Raw genomic sequence first — 26,098 nt, 5'->3', positions numbered from 1 at the left:
TGTACAGACCAATGGGGTTAACTTGGACTGTCCTGGAGAGGTGCAGGGTGTGCTGGCTTTCGTTGTTACTCTGCACTGAATTGATCAATTTCAGCAGTTGATTTCTCAGTTAACTCACCTCACCTGGTTTCTTGGGTCTGAATCAGTTGCTGAAATGAAAGAGATATGCAGCTCGCCAGCACCAGGAGATGCAGTATGTCATATAATATCAGCCGGTTACAGAGATTAGTTTTTCAAGCTTGGAGTGAATGCAATGAACTGCAGTGAGACTATTTTGAGGGAATACTTGTATTCGGCCTTTTACGCTTCTCCAGAGGCAATAGCAGTCAAAAGGCCTAATGATGGGTAAGCAAACAGTGCCACCTATTGATGAAAGATATTCTGCAAGGATTATTTATTTAAGCACTGATCTGCAGCAGAATCATTTTACTAAACATTCTGTGGATTAATAACAAATACAAAAATTATCAAAAACTTTTAATTTCACAAGATCACTAGGAACGGCACTTCAAACTCAAATTGACTGGTAGATATACAAGTATACATTTTAGGTATGAAATGATCGAGGCTAAATCGAGAGAGGATCGAGGGAGCGTCCAGCCGAATTGCGTGATTTAGCATACAATAGTAGCATGACAGTGCATGCCAAAAACAACTACTTTTGCTGGGGTTCTGTTGTTTAACTGTTCAGTTTTCATTTTGGCCACAAGATGGCGGAATATACCTGTGCCAAATGTGATCAGCTCTGGGTTCAGCTAAAAGTATGAAATGATTGTCATTTCTATTTCCTTACAGATAGCTATCAGGATAGCAAGGCTATAATTATTCCGTAAAGTGAGAACTAAATGTGGGTGTTAATGTTTTCCAAGGCCAGTTAAATTATAATATTGGATTTCACAGCAATATCATCTGACATTAATAAAAATATACATGCTGAATTAACTTGAAACAAATGTCACTACTATTAAGAATATTTTCTTGAAGTGTCATGTCTTGTTTTTGGTTTCATAACTTTTGAGTTGATCTTAAACAAATTCTGTTTCCTGGTTTTAATAGCAGAATGCCACCATACTGTTTAAAACTACAGACTATAAATGGCTTTAAAATACGTGTAGATATTCCTATGTCCCATGTAATGCTGTTCCTTAAAAAAGGCTGTCTGACAAAATACTCTGTTTGCAACCAATACAGTACTCTAAATTACATTTCTCCTAAAGCGGTTCTGCTTAATACACTTGTTTGCTCTGACCATTTTAACACCCAGTGATGGTAAGAGGACTCCAAAATCCGCATCTACTGGTTCTGCCCAATTAGCTAAACTAATAGGCCTCAGATGGTTGCTTAGCAACACATCTTCTTGGTGAGGAAATGGTTTTGAGTGTTTACGACCAAATTTCCTCTAGACCGAGCTCAGCATGTGATTGTGGTAGGATAGGAATAAGGACTAAGGTGAATCCAGCAAAACCTACACCAGTATTTTTTCTTTTACTCCACAATATCCGATATTTGTAACATAATACATTACCCTTTGATGTATGAAATGTGTAGAGCCTACTTTTTTACGGACTTTTGTTTACATTAGATATTGAGTTTGCAACCAAAAAAATCATGTTTTGTTTTTCATCTTAGCTAGCCTACCTGTTGCCCCGCGTATTTTGTACAGTAGGCCAGTACACTTCGACTGATCATGCTATGCACGCGCTTCAATTCATTTGAAGAATACGATAGACAATGTAGGGTACATATGCTACAGATTAGGAACATAAGATATAATTATATTCATTGCTGTTTGACATGCCACTTTGAATGAAATGCCAAACCCCGGTGAACTGTAGTAGTAGTCGTTAAAAGCACGGATCATAAAATCTTTCTTATTTATTTATATTTTTTCTTCTTTTGGATAGATAAACTATTTATTTCAAGGTTACAACAGGAGCGAAAATACATTATGTATACGGACGATTTTGAGGATAGGTTATCCAATACCACGTGCCATAGCATATTTATCTATGTGCGGTGTCCATAGATTTTTACTCAATTACTCAATTGAAGACGGGTCATAGTTATTGAATGTAAAAGGGAAAAAAAGAGAAAAGATATGTATATGTGTACATGCATGTGTTGTTTCTTATGATCCGTAGGAAAAACTGCAAGGTATACACGTTAAACGAGTTCTTCATATGTTTAATTTGCAGCACAGGGAGAACACGGTGGCGCTTTAAAGGGCGTATTGAATGGGGAATGAGCGGTGAGCACCGTGCGCCACGGTATCAGCAGAACAGTAGCGACTACAGTATCTTCAGCCTGTGGTAGCCGTGAGGAGCTGTACTCGGATCCAGAATCCATGGCAACCGCAATGGCAGGTGAGAGGAAAATAATATCCCCCCCTTTTTTTTACAAAATAGTCTTTAGAAAATGCATACGTGTGAAAGTGGAAATTCGGTAAAAACGTTATCTAATAACACAGCGATATGTTGTTGTTTTTGTTATGTTTTAGAAACAGAGATACGTCAGAAACTGCTGCGCACCGTCAAGAAGGAGGTGGGTGCTTTTCCGCCTGAACAATAATGTCCGAAAACAAATAGCCTATGGAACTAACATTAGCTGGTTGGCTTATAAACCTAGCTAATCTACGATACACGATAGCCTACCTCCGACATGCTGGAGAAGGCGTGTCACGTTTCGTTTGATTGATTTGGCCTTCATATTTCTTTATGCAGTCAGTATCTGGTTATTAGCTATGTATACTAGATGCATAAATGATGAGTTGTCGTCTGTCCTCATGCAGGGGACAGTCATAGCTCGTCTTTATTAGTGAGAGATTCTGTGCCTACGTGTGTTCTTTGACGTTGCTGTTTGGGCAACAAGAAACAAGGCGCTCATCAAAACAATATTTTTGATGAAGATGTCCTTTGCGAATGCAATAGCATACCGATTTCTGGCGAATAACCTGCGTCTGATATAGGATGAAAGAGGATGAAAAAATCGTAGCCTAGATTATAGCCTTCATAAAATGCGATGTATCCAGTGTATGCCATTTAAAAAAATAAAAAGGCTTGTTTGCATTTATCTAATTTAATATTTACGTGGATTCAATGAACAGGAGGAATTGATGCTTTATTTTCAGTTTGGGCGACCATGGTGGCGCACGCGATTCTGTTGCACCTCCCAGTTGTAGTTGTTAACGTACGGGAGAATTAATTAAAAATGTCTGATTAAAAAATGGCATAGCTGTGATTAGTGGCAAAAGGGGTTGGGCACTGACGAATATGGTTAACAAATCCAGGCAAACGTTGGACTACCACACTCTGAGATGTTGTGTAGAAGCCTCCTGTAGTCTGTTTGATTGCCAGATGGATAACACTTCGTGTAACCATCTGCATTTGTTTTCTGAAAGATGTCGGTAATGTGTCGTTTTATTTTGACAGTTGTGGCGACAATTCTGAAATATAGTCCCGCTTGTGATTAGTTGCAGAAATATCTATTGCCTCGGACGATATTTTATCGTCACTTGAGCCACAGCTGTTGTGTTTGACGAATTCCCCCTTGGGCATGTAGAATCCGTGAAAGGCTTTTGTTTTCTGCCCCCAACTGCTGAAAAGTCAATGCACCTGCTCGCAGGCTGTACATACAAGATCATGCTGTAACGTGGTCCTTTCTGGCTCGTATTTTATTGTTGCTAATGACGTTAATCACATCCTTCTATTTCCTGCTGTTTTTTTGTGTTTATTTAACCAATCATTGTACTATTACATCTCCTACGACGGGGATGGGATGGCAGCTGAGCCGTGCCTCAGTTCTGGGGGGGGGGTTGGGGCTCTTAGAAAATGGGTTGCAAGCTCCATATTCCAAGATTCCTACCGCACAGCTCACATTTCTCAATCTCTTAATGAGGTGTTGGACTGGTAAAAGGTGCCACAGTCACTGCAGGTTTGCATTTAACAATACTATGATGCGCTTCAGTTGCTCTCCAGCATTTCCACTAGGGTAACTGCTAATTTAGGCCACTGGCTGGAACAGAAGTCAATATATAAAAAAATATATAAGAAGAACCCCCCAAGAGTTGCTCTTTTCTTTTTAAGCCGTGTTATCGTGTGATTCGACCATACAATTTTGTGATGGCATTGTGAGGATGGATGGAGAACCACTAAGGCTTATTTAATCAAAAAGAACAGGATAAAAAAAAGATATAATGAACCCAATGCCATTGTCTGTTTTCCATGCAGTGTTCAATAAAATGTTTGAGCCCATAATTGACCAGAAACGGGCTCCTGGATGTATTTGTGCAGGTCTGTTGAAGGCAGCCGTGCTCCTGGTATCACGGGGGCCCGCGGTTAAGCAAGGCTGCATCACATTAAAATCACTCCGCAGACGGAAAACATCAGCATTTGCCTCAGGAATACAAACGTACGATGTCACCCAGGAGGCCGAGAAAGGCCCGTTTATAATCAATAAGGGCAACGTTCACCTAACAAACCACAAATTGTTTTTTTGGCAGAAGATGCTCTCGTAGAACCAAGAACCAGAAACCGGCGAGGTCATTAAGAAGAAGCCAGTGCACAGCTGCCAAGCAGCTGGACGTAGTCCTCGCTCTTTCTGGCGCTTGTTTCCACTTCCACCGTGAGCCCTCGCTCAAGGCTACCGTCTCCGCAGATCGCCAATCCTCCTTTTTGGGTTTTTTTTTTTTTGCGTCCGTGCTGTGCTGAGGCGTGATCGGGATCCCCTGTTGTCAACACGGCCCTTGAGATCTTGTCACGTTAATGTGGTGATTGTCATCAGGAAGGCCCATCGCCGAAGAGCCTTTTTCCACAAGACGCCATTGTGCCCCTTTAACCGCGAACCCTCTCAGTAGTGCCCGGAACATCGTGTACCAACCGCTGACCGAGACCACAGACACTTTTAAGACCTCCTGGCTCTGCTGAGGGCTAACAGGCTCGTTTAGCTAATATTCAAAAGACACTTTTACCATTTGGAAACGGCGTAGATGTATCTGTGGTAACCACAGATATACATTAGGCAAATACGGGTGGTGTGTGTGTGTGTGTGTGTGTGTGTGTGTGGGGGTGTGAGTGTGATATTTGGTAAGCTCAAATTGTACCTGATTCAGTCTGATAAACTGTGGTTACTCTAGTTTTTCTCCAGTGAGTCAGGGTACTAAATGGGTTTTTTTTCAAAGACCACATTTAGAAATGTGTTTGCGGTATGATGTCTTATGGTGACACGATGTACCATCTGTAATGCATAAGGTACATCTAATTGAAAGATTTTTAATTGGCTCGGCTAAAGTGCACGGCTCACCCTCGTGCCATTTCTCCAGCTACGCAATCACACTCATTTGAATATAATGAATTCCTCCTCGTTTTCTCTGGATAATAATTATTGTTATAATTCAGAGGATTAAATAACCTTCCCGCCTTCCAGCAGCCTTCATAATTAGGGAACCAATATATTCTCAGGCGTCACAAACGTATATGTCTCAGTCTAGCTTGGCTTCAGTGCCCGATATGGCCACTCCGTCACTGGCTTGCCTGCCTCCTCTGCATGCTGGTCGGACGCTTGTTGAAAACTCGCCTTGAACAAGCGGTGAATTTGTTCCCTGTGCCCAACTGTGGCACGTCACTTGATTAAAAGACTGTGCGGTTCTCTTTAGGGTCCGAGGTGTGTATGCAAATGCAGTGCAGTGCAACCGCCTGTGAATATTCCTGAACAAATACATTGCTACTGTGCTAGTACAGCCTATGTCAAGGGGGTGAGATGGATGGGGAACCTATATATCCCCCCCCCTGCCCTTGGGTCTTCAAGGCTGACTTTGTTTTTTTTTTACTTAGACCTATTTTTCCACACACTAATCCCACCACACCGATCGGTAATGATAAAATGTTTTTCCCTTTATTCATGGAGCTCTGGTCAAGCTGAGACCCACTGCACTCCACAGCTCCTGTGCAGACTAATGGGGCCATGCAACCCTTCGCGTGCCTTCTAAATCTGGCTTTCCACTAAATAAAAGCCCAATTAGAATATAGAAATGTGTTTAATAGATAACTGTGAGCAGTTATTGCTCCAAAGTTTAATAGTAATGTCAATTTCTGTACTGTTTTGCACAGCATAAACACGACCTTACTTGCACTGTGGCAGACTGTTCATGTGAACGGGGGGGGTCTGTTGGTAGAGTTGCTCACTAGTAGCCTCAACTGAAACGGCAAATACCTTTTAACGGACTGTTGGAAAATGACATAACTTAGGCCTAATGTCCCCTTCAGGCAACGCAGTTATTATTAATTTGCGGGCGGTCATTGTATGGGCATTTCACATCATGTCGTGTAGGCCCATTAGACTGTGTTGCAAACACAGTGGAGTGGAGTTTGAGGTGACCCAAGCTCCATAAAAAAACTAAAAAAAAACTTAGCAAAATGATTATCATTGTTGACCGGCATGGTGGAAACAGTTTTTAAAATGGGCCTGAGTTAAAAATAGCCCACGGTTATCCTTTAATACTCTTTGGTTTGCCATGACTCCTGCTTGGTTGAGCAGTGCTCACACCTGTATTTGCACAGGCAGACGGACACACTCATAAAGGCATAGGGAGCTGATAGGAGCGTGCAGGCCCACAGCTTGCTTTTCATTTACTTTGCTCTATCAATCAATGTTTTTTTTTTTTTTTTTTTTGCCTGCCTGCTTGTTCTGGATAAGGTTTCAGGCAACAAGTAGCTCCTAATGAATCATTTGACCGCACTGTTTTTTCATCTGTCACTGAAGTGGCTGGTTTCTGATCAATTCTGATCTCGTAAATATTGTCTGGTAAGATTTTTTTAAAAATTAATTCAAAGATAAAGTTTTTTGGTCTGTCACTTTTGAAGTAGAATAAATTGAGTTGCCCAAATTCTTCTGAACAGTTCAAAGGAAATGTGTCTATATTTGACTGGGGAACATGAACTGGGGAACTTATGAAATTATGTATGCATTTAATTTTTATTTATTTGTCTATTTAGAGCAGTACAGTTTAATTTTTTAATTAAAAAAAAAACAGGAACAGGCGTACTGCCTCTAGGGTTTAGGTTTAATAAGGTTTGAGGTTTACCGGCAAAGGCAAATTTCCAACCCCTGACTTGTGTGTGTGCACGTGTGAATATGTGTGTACTATGTCAGCCTGTCCGCTCTTGGAAGGCGTGAACCTAGAGCTTTTAAACAGAGTACATGTCATAATTCAGCCAGCTGACCGAAGACTTAGCTACATTAATAAGACCTGCGCTGAATGCCAGCGTGCAGAAGATTTTTGTCATTCAGGATTGTTTGAAAGAATACTCATTAGTATCGTCGAGTGATGTTTTAGCATCCATTTGTAACCTTGCTATTGATTTGTGAATCATTGTGTGAAGCTACATTAGAGCGGGAGAAGTCGTTAGTGATGGAAAGGGGGAACTGCGTGAATCTCATTTCAAGCTCCAGCGATCATGAATACATATCAAGAGTGGTTAAGAAACTGAACGCACTTCAAGGATAATTAGACGCCATTACGCAGAGACCCAGGAAATCCACGAATAGCCTAGTCTTTCCTCCTCCATCTCATAACTGACTCATGCTGCTGTAGCAATGGGGCCTCCTGTGACTTTTGCATTAATCATGACGTCTGTGTAATAATATTAATGTCTAATGGCGTGGTCTTCGGAATACATAGCAGCGTTCCTCAGCCGAGGGAGGGGTATCAGGGCGGCCTGTAGCGTAGTGGTTAAGGTGCACGACTGGGACACACAAGGTCGGTGGTTCAATCCCCAGTGTCACCACAATAAGATCCACACAGCCGTTGAGGCCCTTGAGCAAGGCCCTTAACCCTGCATTGCTCCAGGGGAGGATTGTCTCCTGCTTAGTCTAATCAACTGTATGTTGCTCTGGATAAGTGTGTCTGCCAAATGCCATTAATGTAATGTGATGTAATCAGGAAGCAGGTTGGCTGGATAACTGCGCTGAGTAAACCCGGAACCCTCCGCAGACTGGAACACAAGGCTGATGTACAAACAGCTGTTCTGGGTTTTACTCTGTGAATTTATCTGGCTAACTCGGTAATCCTGCTTTGTGATACAACCCCCCCGAGCTGCTTAGTCGAAGGAGAAACACACAGATTCGCCTGTGATTTGTGATTCGGCGCCCCACTCCAGTTCCGGATCTCCTGGGAGGTCGGCTTCGCCCTTCAGTCGTTTTTTTAGTGGTGTGAACAGTCAAAATGGCACTTTTTCAGCTTCCCACAGCACGGGCCTGTATCACAAACCAGGGCCCTGTTTCATGAAGCAGGATTACCGAGTTAGCTGGATAACTGCGCTGAGTAAAACCCGGAGCAGCTGTTTTGACTTCAGTCCGTGTTCTCTAGTTGGGGGGGGGGTTCTGAGTAACCCTGCTTTGGCGAACACCCCCCAGGAGTTGGCTGGATCACTGCGCTGAGTAAAACCCGGAAGCCTCCCAAATCAAAACCCATGGCCTGAGAAAACATCTATTTTCTGGGTTTTACTGCAGTCATCCAGCTTCACGATACATGCCCCAGGTGCTTATGAAATGTTATACAGTACTTACAGCTTGCAGTGAAAACACTCCTTGGAATTTTGGAGGGGCATCTGTCATTAATTATGATATAACTTGACATCAGCCGTTTATCACTGTTGTTGATGTTGTTGCTGTTATGATGCCTTTTGCTTTCATTGATCTTCTCCTTATCACTTTAGAAATACAGACATAAAACTCAAGACAGTGTATTGAAAACTCACAAGATTTAGCAGGTTTGCCGGGGGAGTGGGAGCCGGTCCAGTACTTGGCATTAATTTGATTCATGAGCTCCTTATCCACTGACCCTGAACTCCCCGGAACTAGAGAGGAGTATTGAGGTGATGAGCCAGGCTCGACTCCTGGTGTTAGGCCTCCCTTGGCGACTAAAGGGCGAAATAATGAAGCTCTTTAGCGCTGCGGTGTCTGTGTTTCCGTGTGTTCAAAGGTCAAAGGTCAAATACCCATTCTCTCAGCTAAAAGTGGGCTAGTTAACCAATCCAGTAAGGAGGTGAGAATTTATTGGAATCACCAAAAACCAATACGTTTGGTTATTTTCCTAATGCAGCTTTAATTTCTGAGTTCCCGATCACACTCACAATGCTATACTGATCGCAACCTGACAGGGTGACCTTTAGCGTAGTGGCTAAGGTACATGACTGGGACCCGGAAGGTTGGCGGTTCAATGGTGTGCCGTAGCAGATCAGCACAGCCGTTGGGCCCTTGAGCAAGACCCCTAACCGCACATTGCTCCAGGGGGGATTGTCCCCTGCTTAGTCTAATCAACTGTACATCAGTTTTGATAAAAGCGTCAGTGTAGTAGTGATCAAGTGATAGCTAATATGAGGAAGCGTGAGGCACAATTTGTACTCTGTTGATGTTAGTGCACTAATTTATTACTCTAATGTCTCTTACGCTATTCAATTTCACACATAGCTAGCTAACTAATGACCTGTTTGAAAGGTGGTGTATTTCTTTAAACGTGGACTATGCCTGCTGAACACTGCGGTTCCCTCCAGACTAGCCATATCATTTGCCAGACACAGTTTCTGGTATGTACATGTACAACATTTTAACTGCTTGCAAATACTTATTATGGAAAATATAGCTTATGCTGGAAAACCATTGTCCCCTCCATGTTACAATCCTTGTTTGTATTCCGATATGGCTGCAGTAGTTTTTAGTGTTTGTGCTGTGTGTAGGCAGTGCAGGTGAAGCCATCAGTCAAGGTGTGTAGGTTTAAGTCCCTTGCCTGGGGAGGGGGGGTGGGGGGGGGAGTCACGGGAAAAGTGAATTACAGATCAGAGAGGAAAGTGAAAGCACCCTTACGTAACCAAACCTATTGTGGGATGTAGTGTCACTTTCGTTGTTGAGATTCATCTCACAGTGCCATTGCAGTACTGATGCTTTGGCCTTTTCAACACAAACAAGACAGCTATGCCCAGGTTTCACCAGAGCACTGGAAGTGGGCTTTTTTCCGTGTGGTACAAAACAGTGTGCTATCTATTATTGATGGCCTTCTATATAAAGCAATAGTGTGGCTATATTGTAAAGCTTATCGGGGCAACAAGAGATCTTTCACCAGAAAGTGATCTGTAGCTTTCATTTCTATGGTACATTTGTCTGCGTAGGTATTAAAATGAAAGTATTTTTGGGGGGGATGAAAGTCTACACGTACCCTGGACATGGTCTACGTTTTAGGTGGCTGCCCCAATCTCATGTCAATTTAATGGCAAAGACATTTGCCAATATTTCATTACATCCGTTACCAGGAATCATCCCTGTGTTTAATATGTCATCTTAGATAAATCCCATGAGACTTAAAGCTAGGGTAGGTGATCTTTGGGCGTGAGCAGAATCTGGGCGGAAGAAAGAAGAACGATTTGGAATGTATAAAAGCCCTACCTCCTCCTCTCCAGTCAGCCTCTCGCGTGCCGCAGTCTTCATAGGCGGGTAAGGCAGCCTCCTGGCTGAGAATTGCCCTCATTGGCTGTTAGCTCCCCGGAGCGATGAAAAACGGAAGTCCCTGAAAATCTGTCCTGGGACACTCACAGATATCAAATCTTTTTCCAAGGGCAGTTGGTTTATTGCTAGATGTTGTGTTGTGAAGAGAATTTCACCAAATATTACCACAAAAAAAAAAAAAAAACGGGTCTACCCCAGCTTCAGCTCCCGTTAGACCAGTGGTTCTTAACCTGGGTAGCTCGAACCCCAGGGGTTCGTTGAGACAGTCTCAGGGGTTCGGCAGGGGTCACAAAATATATACCTACGTTTTGAAGAAATCATATTTAATTTTTCCAATCACGAAGGGTTCGGTGAATGCGCCGATGAAGCTTGCAGGGTTCAGTACCTCCAATAAGGTTCAGAACCGCTGCGTTAGACCCCTTCGCGTGGCGAGCTCTCCTTCCGGTCGAGCGGCTCTGCGGTGGTGTCACGGACCGCTGCGCCTCCCCGGGAATGCGGAGTGAAGCGGCGGTCGAGCCCCGCTGTGTGAGCGTGGGAGCCGCGTTGCGTGACGGGGCTCAGAGTCCCTGTGACAACACGGCCGCTCGGATGCGCCAGCGACTCGGGAGGGGCGGGGCTGGCCGGAGGGGGAAACGCGCGGCGTCGCCCCCCCCGGGAAGCCTCCTCTCGGGCCGTGCGTCAGTGACCCCGCTGAGGGAGGTCAGGGGTCACAGCCGGAGGGGGGGTCACTGCACGGGGGGGGGGCCTCAGAGGCCGTCGCCACAAGCTGTGACTCATAATGGGAGGGGCCCCGGAAACCCTTTCTCCGCCAATGAAATGAGCTCCTCAGCTTCCCGTGGAGGTCTCCCTCTGCTGTTGCTTCTGTCGCTGGCCGTGTTCGGAGCATGAACTTTCAAACGCCTCATCTCTTCAGGCTGCACCTTTCCCCTCCCCACCTCACCGCCATGATTGGCCTTGTATATGCCATAGACTATAATGGCACTTGTAGTTATATAGAGATATTGTTGTGTTTTGTATTAGCTATTGTATTGTTGTACTCGGGGTATTCTAGCTGCCAACCGTGGTATGCTAGTTTGTAAGTTGATGTACTCTTCAAGGGTTTCCGATTGTATCTGTATGGTCACGCTAGGACTCGGAACCGTACTGTCCTCTCGGGTCCTCTTCACACTTGTTCCTGTGTTCAATCTGCACTTCATTGTACGACGGACAAGAGCATCTGCTAATTGCCTTGTGATGTAATGTAAAATGAACACTACCTACTGTCCCGCACCGTCGCTGCGGAGATTAACAAGAGAGGCCGCAGTAATGCCTGCAGACCGAGATAGTCATTTCTGAGCTGTTTTGGAATACATTTTAGCCTCCTACGTTTTCACCACGCATTTTGTGAAATCACAGACGGTGTCGTGTAACCCAGACGGCAAGCTCCTGGGCCTCTGCTGTCCTGTCTGCTTCGTGACGACGGGAGGCTCCAGGTTGGCAGTGGGCATCCGGCGCCATATCACAGCAGAACACACAGAACGCCGTCCAGACGGTGCCATCCCTGTCCGTACACCTTTCAGGAGTATTCCTGAGATGCCTCGGGATCGTTTCAGCTGCCATTGTAGGAAGCCCGTGCATGCCGCCGGCATTGGCTCAGGCGGTGAGAGCAGTCGTCTCATTGGCTCAGGCGGTAAGAGCGGTCGTCTCATTGGCTCAGGCGGTAAGAGCGGTCGTCTCATTGGCTCAGGCGGTGAGAGCAGTCGTCTCATTGGCTCAGGCGGTAAGAGCAGTCGTCTCATTGGCTCAGGCGGTAAGAGCAGTCGTCTCATTGGCTCAGGAGGTGAGAGCAGTCGTCTCATTGGCTCAGGCGGTAAGAGCAGTCGTCTCATTGGCTCAGGTGGTAAGAGCAGTCGTCTCATTGGCTCAGGTGGTAAGAGCGGTCGTCTCATTGGCTCCGCCGGTAAGAGCAGTCGTCTCATTGGCTCAGGTGGTAAGAGCAGTCGTCTCATTGGCTCAGGTGGTGAGAGCGGTCGTCTCATTGGCTCAGGCGGTGAGAGCAGTCGTCTCATTGGCTCAGGCGGTAAGAGCAGTCGTCTCATTGGCTCAGGCGGTAAGAGCAGTCGTCTCATTGGCTCAGGAGGTAAGAGCAGTCGTCTCATTGGCTCAGGCGGACGGTTGCCGGTTCGATCCCGCCCTGGGTGTGTTGAAGTGTCCCTGAGCAAGACGCCTAACCCCCAAATGCCCCTGACGAGCTGGTTGGTGCCTTGCATGGCAGCCAATCGCTGTTGGTGTGTGAGTGTGTGTATGAATGGGTGAATGAGAAGCGTCAATTGTCCAGCGCTTCGGATAAAGGCGCTATATAAATGCCAACCATTCACCATATGAGACAGATACACAGTGTAAACATACAGCACTGAGTATCTGCTGGGTGTAGACCTGGATCAAAAACGTAATTGTTCTGGATTCAAATGCTTTTCTGTGCTCTATTGATCTTGCCTGGTACTATTGAGCCAACCAAGAGGACCAGAAGGTTTTTGAGAGTGTTTCATGGGTTCCAAATTACATTACATTACATTACATTATTGGCATTTGGCAGACGCTCTTATCCAGAGCGACGTACAACAAAGTGCATACCCATAACCAGGGATAAGTTCGCTGAAAGACCCTAGAGGGAAGTACAATTTCAACTGCTACCTGTACAACAAAGATAAGGACAAGGGCCATTTATTTATTTATTTTATTTAAATTTATTTTTAGTTTTTTTGAACAAACAAACAAACAGAGCAAAACTATCCAAACACTGCTTACCTAGCCAACTAAAAATACCAAAGCAAGTCACAGAGACAACAATTAAGGTTCACAGGGAGGTAGGGAGGGATGGGGAGAGGTGCTGCTTGAAGAGGTGTGTCTTCAGCTTGCGCTTGAAGGTGGGGAGAGATTCTATAGTTCTGACCTCAACGGGGAGTTCGTTCCACCACCGTGGAGCCAGAACAGACAGTAGTCGTGAGCGTGAGGTGGAGGTTCTGAGAGGGGGAGGTGCCAAGCGGCCTGTGGAGGCTGAACGAAGAGGTCTGGCAGGGGTGTAGGGTCTGATGATTTTTTGCAGATAAGCTGGGGAAGACCCTTTAACTGCTTGGAAGGCTAGCACCAATGTTTTGAATTTGATGCGAGCCATGACAGGCAGCCAGTGGAGGGAAGTAAGCAGGGGGGTGACGTGTGAGTATTTGGGAAGGTTGAAGACCAGACGAGCTGCTGCATTCTGGATGAGTTGGAGGGGTCTGATGGCGGATGCTGGGAGGCCAGCCAAGAGGGAATTGCAGTAGTCCAGGCGGGACAGAACCATCGCTTGGACCAGGAGCTGGGTCGAGTAGGGGGTGAGAAAGGGGCGGATTCTCCGTATGTTGTATAGGAAGAACCTGCAAGACCGGGTCACCGCCGCAATGTTCTCGGAAAGGGACAGTCTGCTGTCCATCACCACGCCGAGGTTCCTTGCACTGGGTGACGGCGTGAGTGTGGTATCCCCGAGGGAAATGGAGAGATCCAGATGGGGAGAGGTATTAGCAGGGATGAATATCATTTCAGTTTTACCTGGGTTGAGCTTTAGATGGTGGTTGTCCATCCAGCTCTGGATGTCCCTCAGGCAAGCAGAGATACGGGCTGAAACCTGCATATCAGACGGCGGGAACGAGACGAAGAGTTGGGTATCGTCCGCGTAGCAGTGGTAGGATAGCCCATGTGCAGTGATCACAGGGCCAAGGGAGCGAGTGTAAAGAGAAAAAAGAAGAGGGCCAAGGACTGAGCCCTGGGGAACTCCTGTGGCGAGGGGCCGAGGTGTCGATACCGAACCAGCCCAGGCAACCTGGAAGGAGCGACCAGAGAGGTAGGACTCAATCCAGTCCAGGGCTGTGCCACAGATGCCCGTTGCTGACAGGGCAGACAGGAGGATGGAGTGATCCACAGTGTCGAAGGCAGCAGAGAGATCTAGAAGAATGAGGACAAATTACACTAGACAAGCTCACTAAGGCGTAGGAAAGTATTTGAAGCCATAACACTTATGTATTTGACCCAGGTCTGGCTGCGTGTATAGAAGTTCTAAGGTCATAAGTTGAAAGTCTGAAACAGCGAACATGTACATTTGGTTGGTTTGGGGAAGAACACTTAAGCCATGAGTCGCTTATCAATCTGTACTGATAACTGAGGTTCCTTACAGAATACATTCAACAAATATCCTTTCTCTCTCTTGCGTTTGAATTGTATCAAATTAGATTTTTCTTGGAAATTTTCCTTTCTGTGAACCGCCTGTGGTTCCCTTTAAAAGATTGAACTGCGGCTCGGCTGCCAACAGGCACCGTTCACACGTTTGCGATAATACGGCGGGGAGAAAAAAAACCCAAAAAAACCATGAACTCATAATGAATTACCTGAATTGTTAGGCGACAGGAAATTGTGACGGAAATTGAACTGCCTCCCGGGCGTGCTGCTGCTGCAGCTCCACACGAATCCCGAAAACATCGCGCTCTCCGATTTCCACTTCCACGGTGCGGCTGATCGTGCGCGTCGGTCTTTGGTAATGAGCGGCGTGACATAGTGCAGGTGCTCGCAGCCGAGAGGCGATATTCATAAACACCCACCTCCTGCTCACCCCCACTGCACATCTCCGTTCTGTGGGTGACAGGGCGTTTGGTGTAGCTGGTCCCCAAACTCTGGAACTCCCTCCCACTTGCACTACGGAATATCACCTCACTGTCCACCTTCAAATCCAAGCTCAAAACTCACCTTTTCACTCTTGCTTTTCCTCCCTGCTCCTAACTGACCCCTCCATCTCACTGTCGCCATGTCCCATCCTATTGTTGTTTGTTGGTTTATATACTCTATTTTATTGTCTACATTTTTGTATAGTGTCTTTTACTAAGTGTACAGTGTCTGTCCCTATATGTTGCTTTATGACCGCCACTTGCCACTACTGTACAGTGTCCTTGGGTGACGTGAAAGGCGCTTTAAATAAAATGTATTATTATTGTTATAAACGCGCCCGGCGGGTTGTGTTTCCCGCGGACCGGACGGGGTCCAGAGAGCGGTGTGTATCAGAGTCCAGGGGCTGTCCGTGATCAGGGTCGAGGGGCTGTCCGTGATCAGGGTCCAGGGGCTGTCTGTGATTGCCCCTCTCCGCCATTACGTGAGTCATGCCTCACCATCGCGCTTATCTGTTTCATCAGCAAATACGCCGAGGTCAAGGTCTGTCGCCGCGCGCTCGCCCTGCCTCCACACCGCCGGCAGACGCAATGAGATGTTTTGACTGAAATCCTTTTAGATGCCACAATGGCAGTGTGGTGTAGTGTCGCGGTGGGGGAACCGGGCTAAAGGGTTGCGGGTTTTATTCCCCGGTAGGACACTGTCACTGTTGGGCAATCCTTGGGCAAGGTACTTACAGTAGCTTGAAATACCTTTTTATTTATCTGTATTTATTAGAAACAGCACTTCTTCCACGCCTCCCCTGAATTCTCTACCCCCCCCCACCCACCCACCCCCCCCACACACACACACACACACACACACACATTCCCAACACCATTGTGTTCCCACAGACAGGTATGGAAGTTCTGTACGTTGCTCTGTGTAAAATTGTCTGTTAAATGCCTCTGAAATTATGCACCCGCATTCACCCACTGCAAATGTGGAGAAATCAACCCATCATTTATATCAAATTGCCTTTAGTTTCACGAGCCAAGGTGCGATTTGCACAGTTGCTTTTGTTAATTACTTTGGGAACCACTTTTTATAGGCATCTCTGACACCAGTGCCTACCACCTTTGAACACTGTCTACATCTCACATATTAAGCACTGTATATATTTATGACAGAACCATCTGTGGATTGCATTTCCAGTTTTGGTGACCATGTTTATTGGAACATGGTGTTTAGATTTTAACCAATCAGTGGAGCAAACGTTTAGCGAGCTGCCAATCAGGAATGTAGGTGGTTATCCATACTGAATCGACATGTTGTGCCTGTGTTGCGACATTATCAACATACTTTACATCAAAAGGAGATTTTTAAAATGTATATCCTGCTGGAAAAAAAAAGCTAGGTTTTGAAACTCGCTCGTAACTGGAAACTTCAAGCTGGTCACAGCTGGATTTTACAGCGGGGTAGTTCTTTAGCTAAATGAAGAATGTGAAAAAGGAAATGTGCCTGACCTTTTAAGTATTTCAGAAGAAACCCAGCCTCATATCTGTCACATCAGCGCTGCCATTTGCCCAAGGTACAAGTTCACCTTAGTCAATTGTTGCCATTTTATTTCACACTGCAGAAAATGACGGAACGGATGAAGTGATGAAAAATGAATTATTAATTCCCGATATCTTTTTGCATTGTTTCGAGGGCCTTGGCTTTGCTGCACTGCAGATAAAAGATGGACGGATGACCAGCCCGTGGTCTGGCATTTTATAACAAAGCAATAATCGGGCGGTCTGTACCTTACTTGGGTTGCTAGCCCTTCATCTGACAGAAGCAGCCACTGTGGTATAGAATCCCTCCCAGCAACCTTTCTTAAAATGTCCGCCCAGACAGGGTTCGGCATCTCTCCTGTCAGCAATATAGACTTTTAGAAATGATCACCCGCCACCCCCACCTCCCTTATCTCCCTCCCCCCCCCCCCCCCCCCCGCTGTATTTAATAAGGTAGTAATTTCAATCAAGGTCGTGTATTGGCTGTGCTTGATTAAGTCTGAAGGCACATTTTATGGGCAATTTCCCACGGCAGTTCCCAGTTCCCAGTTCCCCTTTGGAAAAGGTTATCAAATTGACCCGCTGAAATTGCATGCCTTCAGATACCTGTCTGGCCCCCCACACACCCCCCTCCTCAATGGCAGGATGCTGAAAGCTTGGGCAGGGAGGTGAGTTCACACTTAGACTCGACCGGGAAATTGTATTTTCCGTGTTCCCGTGGAAGAGGTGAAAATGGTGGCGCTCCATATGATTTGTGAAGGCCTCAATTGCAGGCATCAGTGCAGCTCTCCGTGTGGCCAGACTGGGGGGGAGTGTGTGATGCTCTCTCACTCGCGGGGTAGGGAGATGGCAGGTAAATATATATCGCTGCTAAGTAACGCTGGCCTACGTGCGTCGTCACCGTTAGGAGACTGGCGGCGTGTACGCGGCCGGTCGCAGTGAGTCACGGCGGCTGTGAGTGAAAGTTCCGTCCTGCGCGAGTTTTCCGGAAAGGCGTCGGATCTCAGCTGCGGCGTGGGAGGTAACTAGGTGTTGAGTTCAGTGTAGCCGGGTATAAGTTTCCCACTTCATGCCTTGCAGCGAGTTTACCCACTCGTGAGTCATCCGGGTGCTAATTATAGCTGGAACATGGGCATAAGGTGGCTGGATCAGCCGTTGAACCGTTCTTGTGCACTGCAGATAGATATATAGATCATTAAATTTATACAGCGCTTTTCTCGACGCTCAAAGCGCTTACAGTGATGAGGGGGTAAACTCACCTCAACCACCACCAATGTGTGCCACCCACCCGGGTGATGCAACGGCGGCCATTTTGTGCCAGAACGCTCGCCACGCACCCAAGGTGAGACGGAGAGGGAAAGAACAATGTTTTTCGCCAATTGAATCGGCGGAAGATTAGGTGGCAGTTCATTGTCAGGACATTGTGTCGATGGAGAATGTATTCTTGCCCAATCCGCGCCTCGCAAAAACATAGTTCAACAAATCAACAGGATAAATATTAGCTATTTCGGCTGCTGAGGTGTTGCGGTGCTGCTCTACCACAGTCACGATGGTGGGAAGGCAATTACACACACGGGCAGTCACAAATATCAGAGACTGAACGCCAGTTAGCCGGCTGGCCCGCTGATAGGCCAGTTGACGGGACTTGCTCTAAGGGCCTGGGTTGTCTCTTTGAGACGGAGCCCGAACACCGACAATCAAAGCGGGCAGAAATGTCAGGGCTGGGACCTCTCAGACGTTCAATCGCGGAGCAGGATGGCGGTACATAGGACAGGGGACGGTGGGTTTGTATGCTCTTACATTAAAAAAAGATACAAGAAAAGGTGCCTAAAACACTTGTCACTTGCGTGGTCTATTGGTACATGAATGTACCCCTAGCCAGCAACACATAATTTGTACCTTCATTCCTTGTAAACGGTACGTGTTAGTGCCAAAATAGTACATTATTGTACTGTCAGGGCATTTAGAAAATTTGACTCATAAAGAACGAAAATGTACCTCTACAGAATGTGCCCTTTCACTTTGGCCAGATTTGCATTCGAGATAATTCAGATATCTGAAGCTAGCAAGAACATAGCCATGTTCTGAATGGGCCTGTCTTTTGCCCACAATTATTTTGCATGTGTTATACATACATTGCAGGCATGCATAGCTGAAATCAATGCATTTTAAGTTATAAAAAAGGTCACTTTTTAATGATTTTTTTATGACCATGACAATTTATGGGCAACTTGCATGACAACTTGCATGTTAACCACTGTTTACTTTAGCAATGAGTTGGAGTTCTACAGTTTGTTTGTATAGCCAAGTAAGCCAATATTTCCAAGGGCTGTTAATGTAATATAGAGTAGAATATGGAAAAATTTGATTATCTTATGTTTTAAATGTATAAAATCTAAATTTTCTGTTTTTCTGACGTTACGGAGCTTGCAATCATACAATGGAAGAACATGTTTATCTGAACAGCAGACTTCCTGCTCTGATTATGTTGCATTATGGAATTCATGGAAAGTGCTTTGGGCTCTCTCCATTAACTTCAAATGAGAAAATGTAATTATACATTCAGACTGATCTGGGTCTGCCAAAACTAAATATTTTAATGATAAACTGGTATTATGGATTATTACAGGCACAGCCCTTTTTCACTAAGATAGTTATGGATTATTTATGCTATGATCACAGTTATAAAATGCACTACATTCACGAAGTTTCATATGGAGGTGCATGGGAGTGCAAATGAATTATGTTGACTGTTGTTGCTGAGTACTGAACAATAATAGGGTGAACTGTATTTAGGAACTATATTCAAGCTTGCCTATTAGACGAGCAAGATGGCTAGTCTAATAGGCAAGCTTGACTTTCCACTAGCAGAGCTAGCTATGCCCAAGTTAAACATTTTAGATTTATTTTAAAAAATTTTAGATTATATTTTCAATTGTTATTTCTATTGTCTATTCAGAGGCTCTGGTTGAAGTGTAGTAGTGTACAATCTCCGCCCTGGCAAAGTGATTCATCTGCTTCACAGGTCCGATTGAAAATGTAACGGTGACCAGCAGGGGGGTCAACGGCCTGCACTGAAAACAAAAAAAACATTATTATTATTATTATTATTATTATTATCTGTTATTATGATCGTGGAGGATTGATAAGGTGCTACTGTTAGTCAGTAATGACTCTTTGAAAGGTCACTCATTTCGGTTGCAGGCTATGGAGATGTGATACATTTGGATAGCGTCTGTCATCTGGTTTCTGATTAGATTTCCAGCCGGGCTTCACAGAATCGCACGCGCACACTGGCTTCGCTAAAAGGCCCTCTGTCACGACCAGCATCGAGCGCGGAGCTCGAAATGGAGACCAGAACGAGATCTCCCCATTCCGATAACCCCGTCATTGTTCCAGCGTGTCTGCTCAGGATGGCAGGGTATTCCCTCCTAACGCCGACACGGACTGTGGCACTATGTAGCTGCTTAAAGCAAAAAAATGACAATATTATCTGCCCAGCCCTGGGTTTTATGAAAAGCAATATGTTCCCAGACAGTACTGCTTGTTCAGATGTATTTCTGGTGTCGTGTTTTGTATACGTAACCAAGGGAACTTGGTAATACTGAGTAAACACACCTCGGGCAGAGAAAGCGCTCTGCTACTGACAATATTTCTGTTATACTGACATATTAATGGCGTGCTGAGCATTGGATCTGTAATCTGAGAGTGGGCTGAATCGGAGGGAACGCGGGCGTCGTGGGCGTTACTGTATTTACAACGCTGGTATTGTCTCTCCGGCGCACACCATGGCAGACAAAACAAAAAAAAACAAAAAAAAGATTGCTAATCACAAGTCTAAGAAAAAATAGTGTCCCAACACTTGAGCTGTGGGCTGATTGCATGCTGCCCACTCGCTTACTGAATTAAGGTGAAGAGACTCTCGACGGAAATAGCGGTGGAATCTCGGCGCCTCCTCCGGGACTCGGATATCCTTGCTCACCGTGTCGCCTCCGCACTTAGAAATCAGCGGTGGACGTGGAGGAGAACACAACCGAAGACTAATCACACGACGAGTGTTTTTCCGAAAATCTCCACGCCACATTCCTCGGGAGTCTCCGGTGACTCTCACTTTTTTTCTTTCTTTTTTTTTTTCGTGTGCCCTTGCGGGATTTGTCACCCGAGAAGATTTCCTTCCTTGTGCATTTTATGGGCCGAGTCCCGCTTCTCCCCCTGATCCCGTCTAATCCACTCTCTGAGGGAAGACGGACAGTAACAGGAAATTAGACGTCCGCTAAGATGCCCCGTTGGAAGCATCATTCTCCAGATGCTGATGAAATGGGCCATTGGAAAATGCCCTTTTGTTGCTAGGGGTTACCGCCAGGGCAGTGGTCAGTGATACGGCAGTAGCCATGCCACACTATGAGCTTCTACTGCAAGATGCCTGGAGTTAAACATGGTTGGGCTTAGTTAGTAATAATACTAGCTAGCTAATATAATTTAGCTGACATTTTTATCCGAAGCGATTTACAGTGGATTAGACTGATTAGACAATCCCCCCTGGAGTAACGTGGGGTTAGGGGCCTTGCTCAAGGATGTGCCAACCTCCTGGGTCCCAGTCATGTACCTTAACCACTAGGCTACAGGCTGCCCCAGTCATGTACCTTAGCCACTAGGCTACAGGCTGCCCCAGTCATGTACCTTAGCCACTAGGCTACAGGCTGCCCCAGTCATGTACCTTAGCCACTAGGCTACAGGCTGCCCCAGTCATGTACCTTAGCCACTAGGCTACAGTCTGCCCCAGTCATGTACCTTAGCCACTAGACTACAGGCTGCCCCAGTCATGTACCTTAGCCACTAGGCTACAGGCTGCCCCAGTCATGTACCTTAGCCACTAGGCTACAGGTCCCAGTCATGTACCTTAGCCACTAGGCTACAGGCTGCCCCAGTCATGTACCTTAGCCACTAGGCTACAGGCTGCCCCAGTCATGTACCTTAGACACTAGGCTACAGGCTGCCCCAGTCATGTACCTTAGCCACTAGTCTACAGGCTGCCCCAGTCATGTACCTTAGCCACTAGGCTACAGGCTGTTGTTGGTGCTGGAAGTAGTCTTGGTGAGCCAGACTACAAAAAAAAAACACTTTTGAAGTGATGAGGACATTGTGAAGTAGGAATCTCCATCTTTCCGATGGCTTATTAAATCAAGGTTCTTTAAGACTGAAGAACCTGGTGGCACATGCAAAGACAACCTGTCTTTCTCAGCACGGCTGTCCAATAATCCCCCAGTTTATTTGGCTAATAATCCCTCCTCACTCACTCAGCCTCGCCTGATGTCTGATGAGCACTGACACAAAATGGCTGCCATGCATCACCCAGGTGGGTGGGTTCCGTAAATGCTACACTTCACCGCGATAGTCCGCGGGAGAATTCCAAACCACTCGCCCCTACCAATCCCATCACCGATTATACACTTTGCCTGATGGTTTTGTAACATTGTGAAGTACCCACTTGGGCTGTCGAGCAAATGGGTTAGGGAGGAGGGAAAGCCTTCAGTTCTGGGACACAAATAATTGTGAACAGCGAAATGTTCACGGACCTCTCTCTAGGTAACTGTGCCTCAGTGGTTGGGGTGGTTTTATTTCGTTAATGATGCAGTCATTACTCCAACAAGCAAATTAGCTTAAAGGGTTTTCCATTTGTTCTGATTGCAGCCTAGACCCAGTTGATGTGAATTTTTATGAACAGCACCGACAAAATACCTCGCAAAAAGTATCTAGCTAAAAAGAATATGTTCTGTTTGTGATTTTCTTTGTGGATAACTGCAGCAACTCATGAATTGGAAGACTTACATGATTTAGAAAATTGCCTTACATTTGTGTAAATTGGATTACATTAATGAGATTTACCATGGAAACGCAAGTGCAAAGACCAGCGATCAAAGTGCAGTAATATCATCTGTAGAGAACTGGAAGAAGTGATTGATAACTTGTCAACTAGCCTACAGCCCTGCTGTAAAATCCAGCTGTGACCAGCTTGAAATTACCAGCTACCAGCTACCAGCTGTTTCAAAGCAGCTTGAGCTGTTCAAAACATGTTGAGCGTGGAGGTGGTCTGAACTGGTCAACCAGCTACCAGCTCTTTTTTCTTCAGCAGGGAGAACTTTAAATTCGGCTGCACATAAGGAAGAACTACCCCACACATTACACCATATTAAATGTTCAACCACCGGCTCTATAAACGTTACAGTTAAGGCCTGATCAGGTGTCAGGGCTGGTGAAAGTGCCAGAGGAGGGGTCAGAGTTCTGTCTGAAAAGGTGGGGCTTCAGTCTGCATTGGAAGAGGGCATTCAACCAACGTGGTGCATGCTGGGTAATGGTGGATGCTGGGTAATGCGATTTGTACCATTATTTATTTTATTTATTTATTTCTCCTTTATTTATTTCTCCATTATTCTTCTACTTTTTTACGGTGAAAAATCGATGAAACTCCTTCCTGGCTACATTTGGTTGAAAAATGTGTTGTTTTATAAAAGTGTTTTATAGCTGACGAGGACATAGCCAGACTACATCCAGCTAAAACCTGAGCTGTACTGGGGTTAACCTAGTCAAAAACTTAGTTCAGCCTGGATTTCTACCCGTCTAGACTCCTGCTTTTCCCCGTTGGGTTGTCTCTTGCCTGTAACTGCGGGGAGTTGTGTTGGTCAACACTGCTGGTCCCCTCATTTCAGGCATTCCAGTTTTTCATTGCATTGCATTGCATCAGTATGATGGCGGGTGCCTTTCCCCCACTCTCGTTAAACACATCTTTTGCGTCATCAATAGGAGGGCAAGGGCTCATTAGATAATGTGTCAGGGATGAGGGGGGGGAATTTTGTTGAGGAGGGGGCTCCATCTTCTCTGCAGGCAAACAGCAAACCCCCCCCTCCATGGATCAGTTGACCGATGGCCCCTGGGCATTATGGGACATTGAGTCCACAATGCTTTGCTGTGTGTACATTAATTTCAGCAGTGATCATTTCAACAACCAATTCTAGTCTCCCTCTCTCTCTCTCTCTCTCTGTCTTTCTCTCCCTTTCTCTCCCTCCCTCTCCCTCTCTCTTTCTTTCCCTCCCTCTGTCTCTCCCTCTTTCTCTCCCTCTCTCTCTGTCTTTCTCTCCCTTTCTCTGTCTCTCCCTCTCCCTCTGTCCCTCCCTCCCTCTCTCCCTCTCCCCGTCCGTGAGACAGCAGACGCACGTAGATGACTCACTCATCTCTCCATCTCAGCGTGTGCTTTTCTCTCCCCAACTCTCCACGCTGGCTCTCATCACATCGGAGTGGCCCCGTGACCCCCGCCCCCCCCCCCCCCCCCCCATCCTTTCTCCTGCTCGCCCCCCCCCCCCCTCCAGCGAAGGCTAAGCTCACAGCTCCCCGCAACACCGGGATGTGTCCGCTTGCGGACGGCTGTAGGGACTGAGCGAGAGGCTTTTGCAGCAGCAGCCCCAGCTGCCATTCGGTGTCAGTGCGAAAATAGCTCCTTCAGAAGCCTGTATTTTTCATTCATGCGCCTCCCCGCAATATTCACAGCTGCTCTCTGAAGATAGGAATGTGACAGTGCAGCCCATAATGTTATTTTATCGTTTTTGATGAACATGCAGTCCTTCACAGAAAAAACAAATTGCACATTTTTTATGGTAAAATACCGGGGACTGGGCTGCCAGAGCCGTGCCGTATAAATAATGGGAGTAATATGTTGGGCATATGGTAGCAGGCTGTTTATCTAACAAAATGTTAAATATATTATGGTCTTTCAGCGCAAAGTAACACAATTATTTCCATTTCAGCTGTTTAGAATTTGGTACCTTTTGCCATTTTTCAGACTTTTACCATAAAATTCGCTGACATTTATGATGTGTTGGTTTGAATTAGAATTTTTCTTACTGTTTTTTTTATTTTTTTATTTCTATGTTTTATGGAAACGACTGTCCTGTGTACAATAGGAAGAAAATAAAACACAATCAATACAGAAAAATGCTAATTCAAACTACCACTGTGACAAATGTATACCCTGTAGTCCCCATTTTGTTATCAATTGTGAAATGTCATGTAACATTATTTCATACCATGGATACCTGAGTGAGGTTACTGATGCACTGCAGTTTCTAATTCATGGTCTGGTGCTGTACTGCCTGTCAGAAATAAAGATTTGTTGATCTATGATTATTTTTCTGATCGAAAATCCGACAGACGGCAGAGCCAACAGGAGACTGTCTGTCTTGCAGTCAGTACATTTTAAAGCTTTTTATATCTGAGATAATTAAGCAAAAATGTATGTACATTATGACATGGTTTTGAAAAAGGTGTGTATAAATATTTTGATACCACTTGTTATTGCCTGGACATGTAGTCTAGTGTCTACTTGAGGGCTTATAGTGGGTTTAACGTCACTATAGCACTGAGTCATGCCTTAATGTCGTCTGAAGTCAGAGTGTGTATGTCTGCACTTACTGTGTTCATACGTGTTCACACACACGGGTGTGTGTGTGTGTGTGTGTGTGTGAGAGAGAGAGAGAGAGAGAGAGAGAGATACATCAATCTGTGAACATGAACTGTGGTTAAACGACAGCAAGTTTAAATTACAGGATGGAGATGAAGTTGAAAAAGTCATCTGTGATTCCATCAGATGCTGGCTGATTGGAGGGATTCTTCTCCCGTCTAATTAGGTTACTCTCTGAGGCTTTCGGTACAAATTCTCACGCTTGCTCCATGTGCTTATGAAAAAAATGATGTCTTTATTAGTTGTCGGCTCCGATTTAATTTTGCAAGCCAACCTGTCGTCACCAAATTGGATGGCTAAATTATTCAACAGTCCAATTCTTAGCAAAAAAAAAAAACACATTTAGTACATTTTGATACCCCTCCCCTGGCTTCAAGATATACTCTATTGAGCTGCACCACAGCCCGGCGATGTTATCGCCTCCAGGCAGGCCCCAGTGACACTGCCAGAGGACATTTATTAGCAGATAACACGCTTAATGCGGATGCTATGAAAGTGGGTAAAGTGAACTCCTCCAAATACAAATTCACGGACTGATCTGTGAAGAATAGGGGCTCGGGAATCAGCGTGGGATCGGAAAATGCACAAAGTAACCGTTTGGCGTGTCATCGAAAAACAAGCTGGGATGTGTTTGCAGTGGATGTTGCTGCTGCTACCATCTGGGTTTTTTTTGGGGGGGGGGGGGTCCTGTCATCGTGGACAACAAATGTTTGATGGAAGCTCGAGGAACGTTCCCCAGATGTTCTGTCGCTTAGGTGTGTTTCATAACCCTGCCTAAAAAGCACAGCAGTGTTGTTTTAAATTTAGATTTCTCACTGTCTCAGCCGTTGGAAGCCTCCAGCGATGAAGGGCGAGTGAAAGCTGTGGAGCAGATATTTTTGCAGAT

At 45.6% G+C, this 26,098-nt stretch overlaps 1 protein-coding gene across 1 annotated transcript in view; it reads left to right on the top strand.

Moving 5' to 3' along the window:
- Positions 1-240: 240 nt before the first annotated feature.
- sgsm1a (small G protein signaling modulator 1a) overlaps positions 241-26,098 on the top strand; it is a 65,495-nt gene continuing 39,637 nt past the window's right edge. Inside the window, exons 1-3 of the mRNA XM_061259482.1 lie at positions 241-345; positions 2,196-2,363; positions 2,498-2,541. Of these exons, the coding sequence (XP_061115466.1) occupies positions 2,345-2,363; positions 2,498-2,541 (63 nt within the window). The 5' untranslated portion in view covers positions 241-345; positions 2,196-2,344. The remainder of the gene's footprint in view (positions 346-2,195; positions 2,364-2,497; positions 2,542-26,098) is intronic.

This window comes from Conger conger, chromosome 11, assembly GCF_963514075.1.
Source record: "Conger conger chromosome 11, fConCon1.1, whole genome shotgun sequence".
NCBI classification, from domain to species: domain Eukaryota; kingdom Metazoa; phylum Chordata; class Actinopteri; order Anguilliformes; family Congridae; genus Conger; species Conger conger.
The sequence above is the reverse complement of the archived record's forward strand: the minus strand, read 5'-3'. Positions and strand labels throughout refer to the sequence as shown.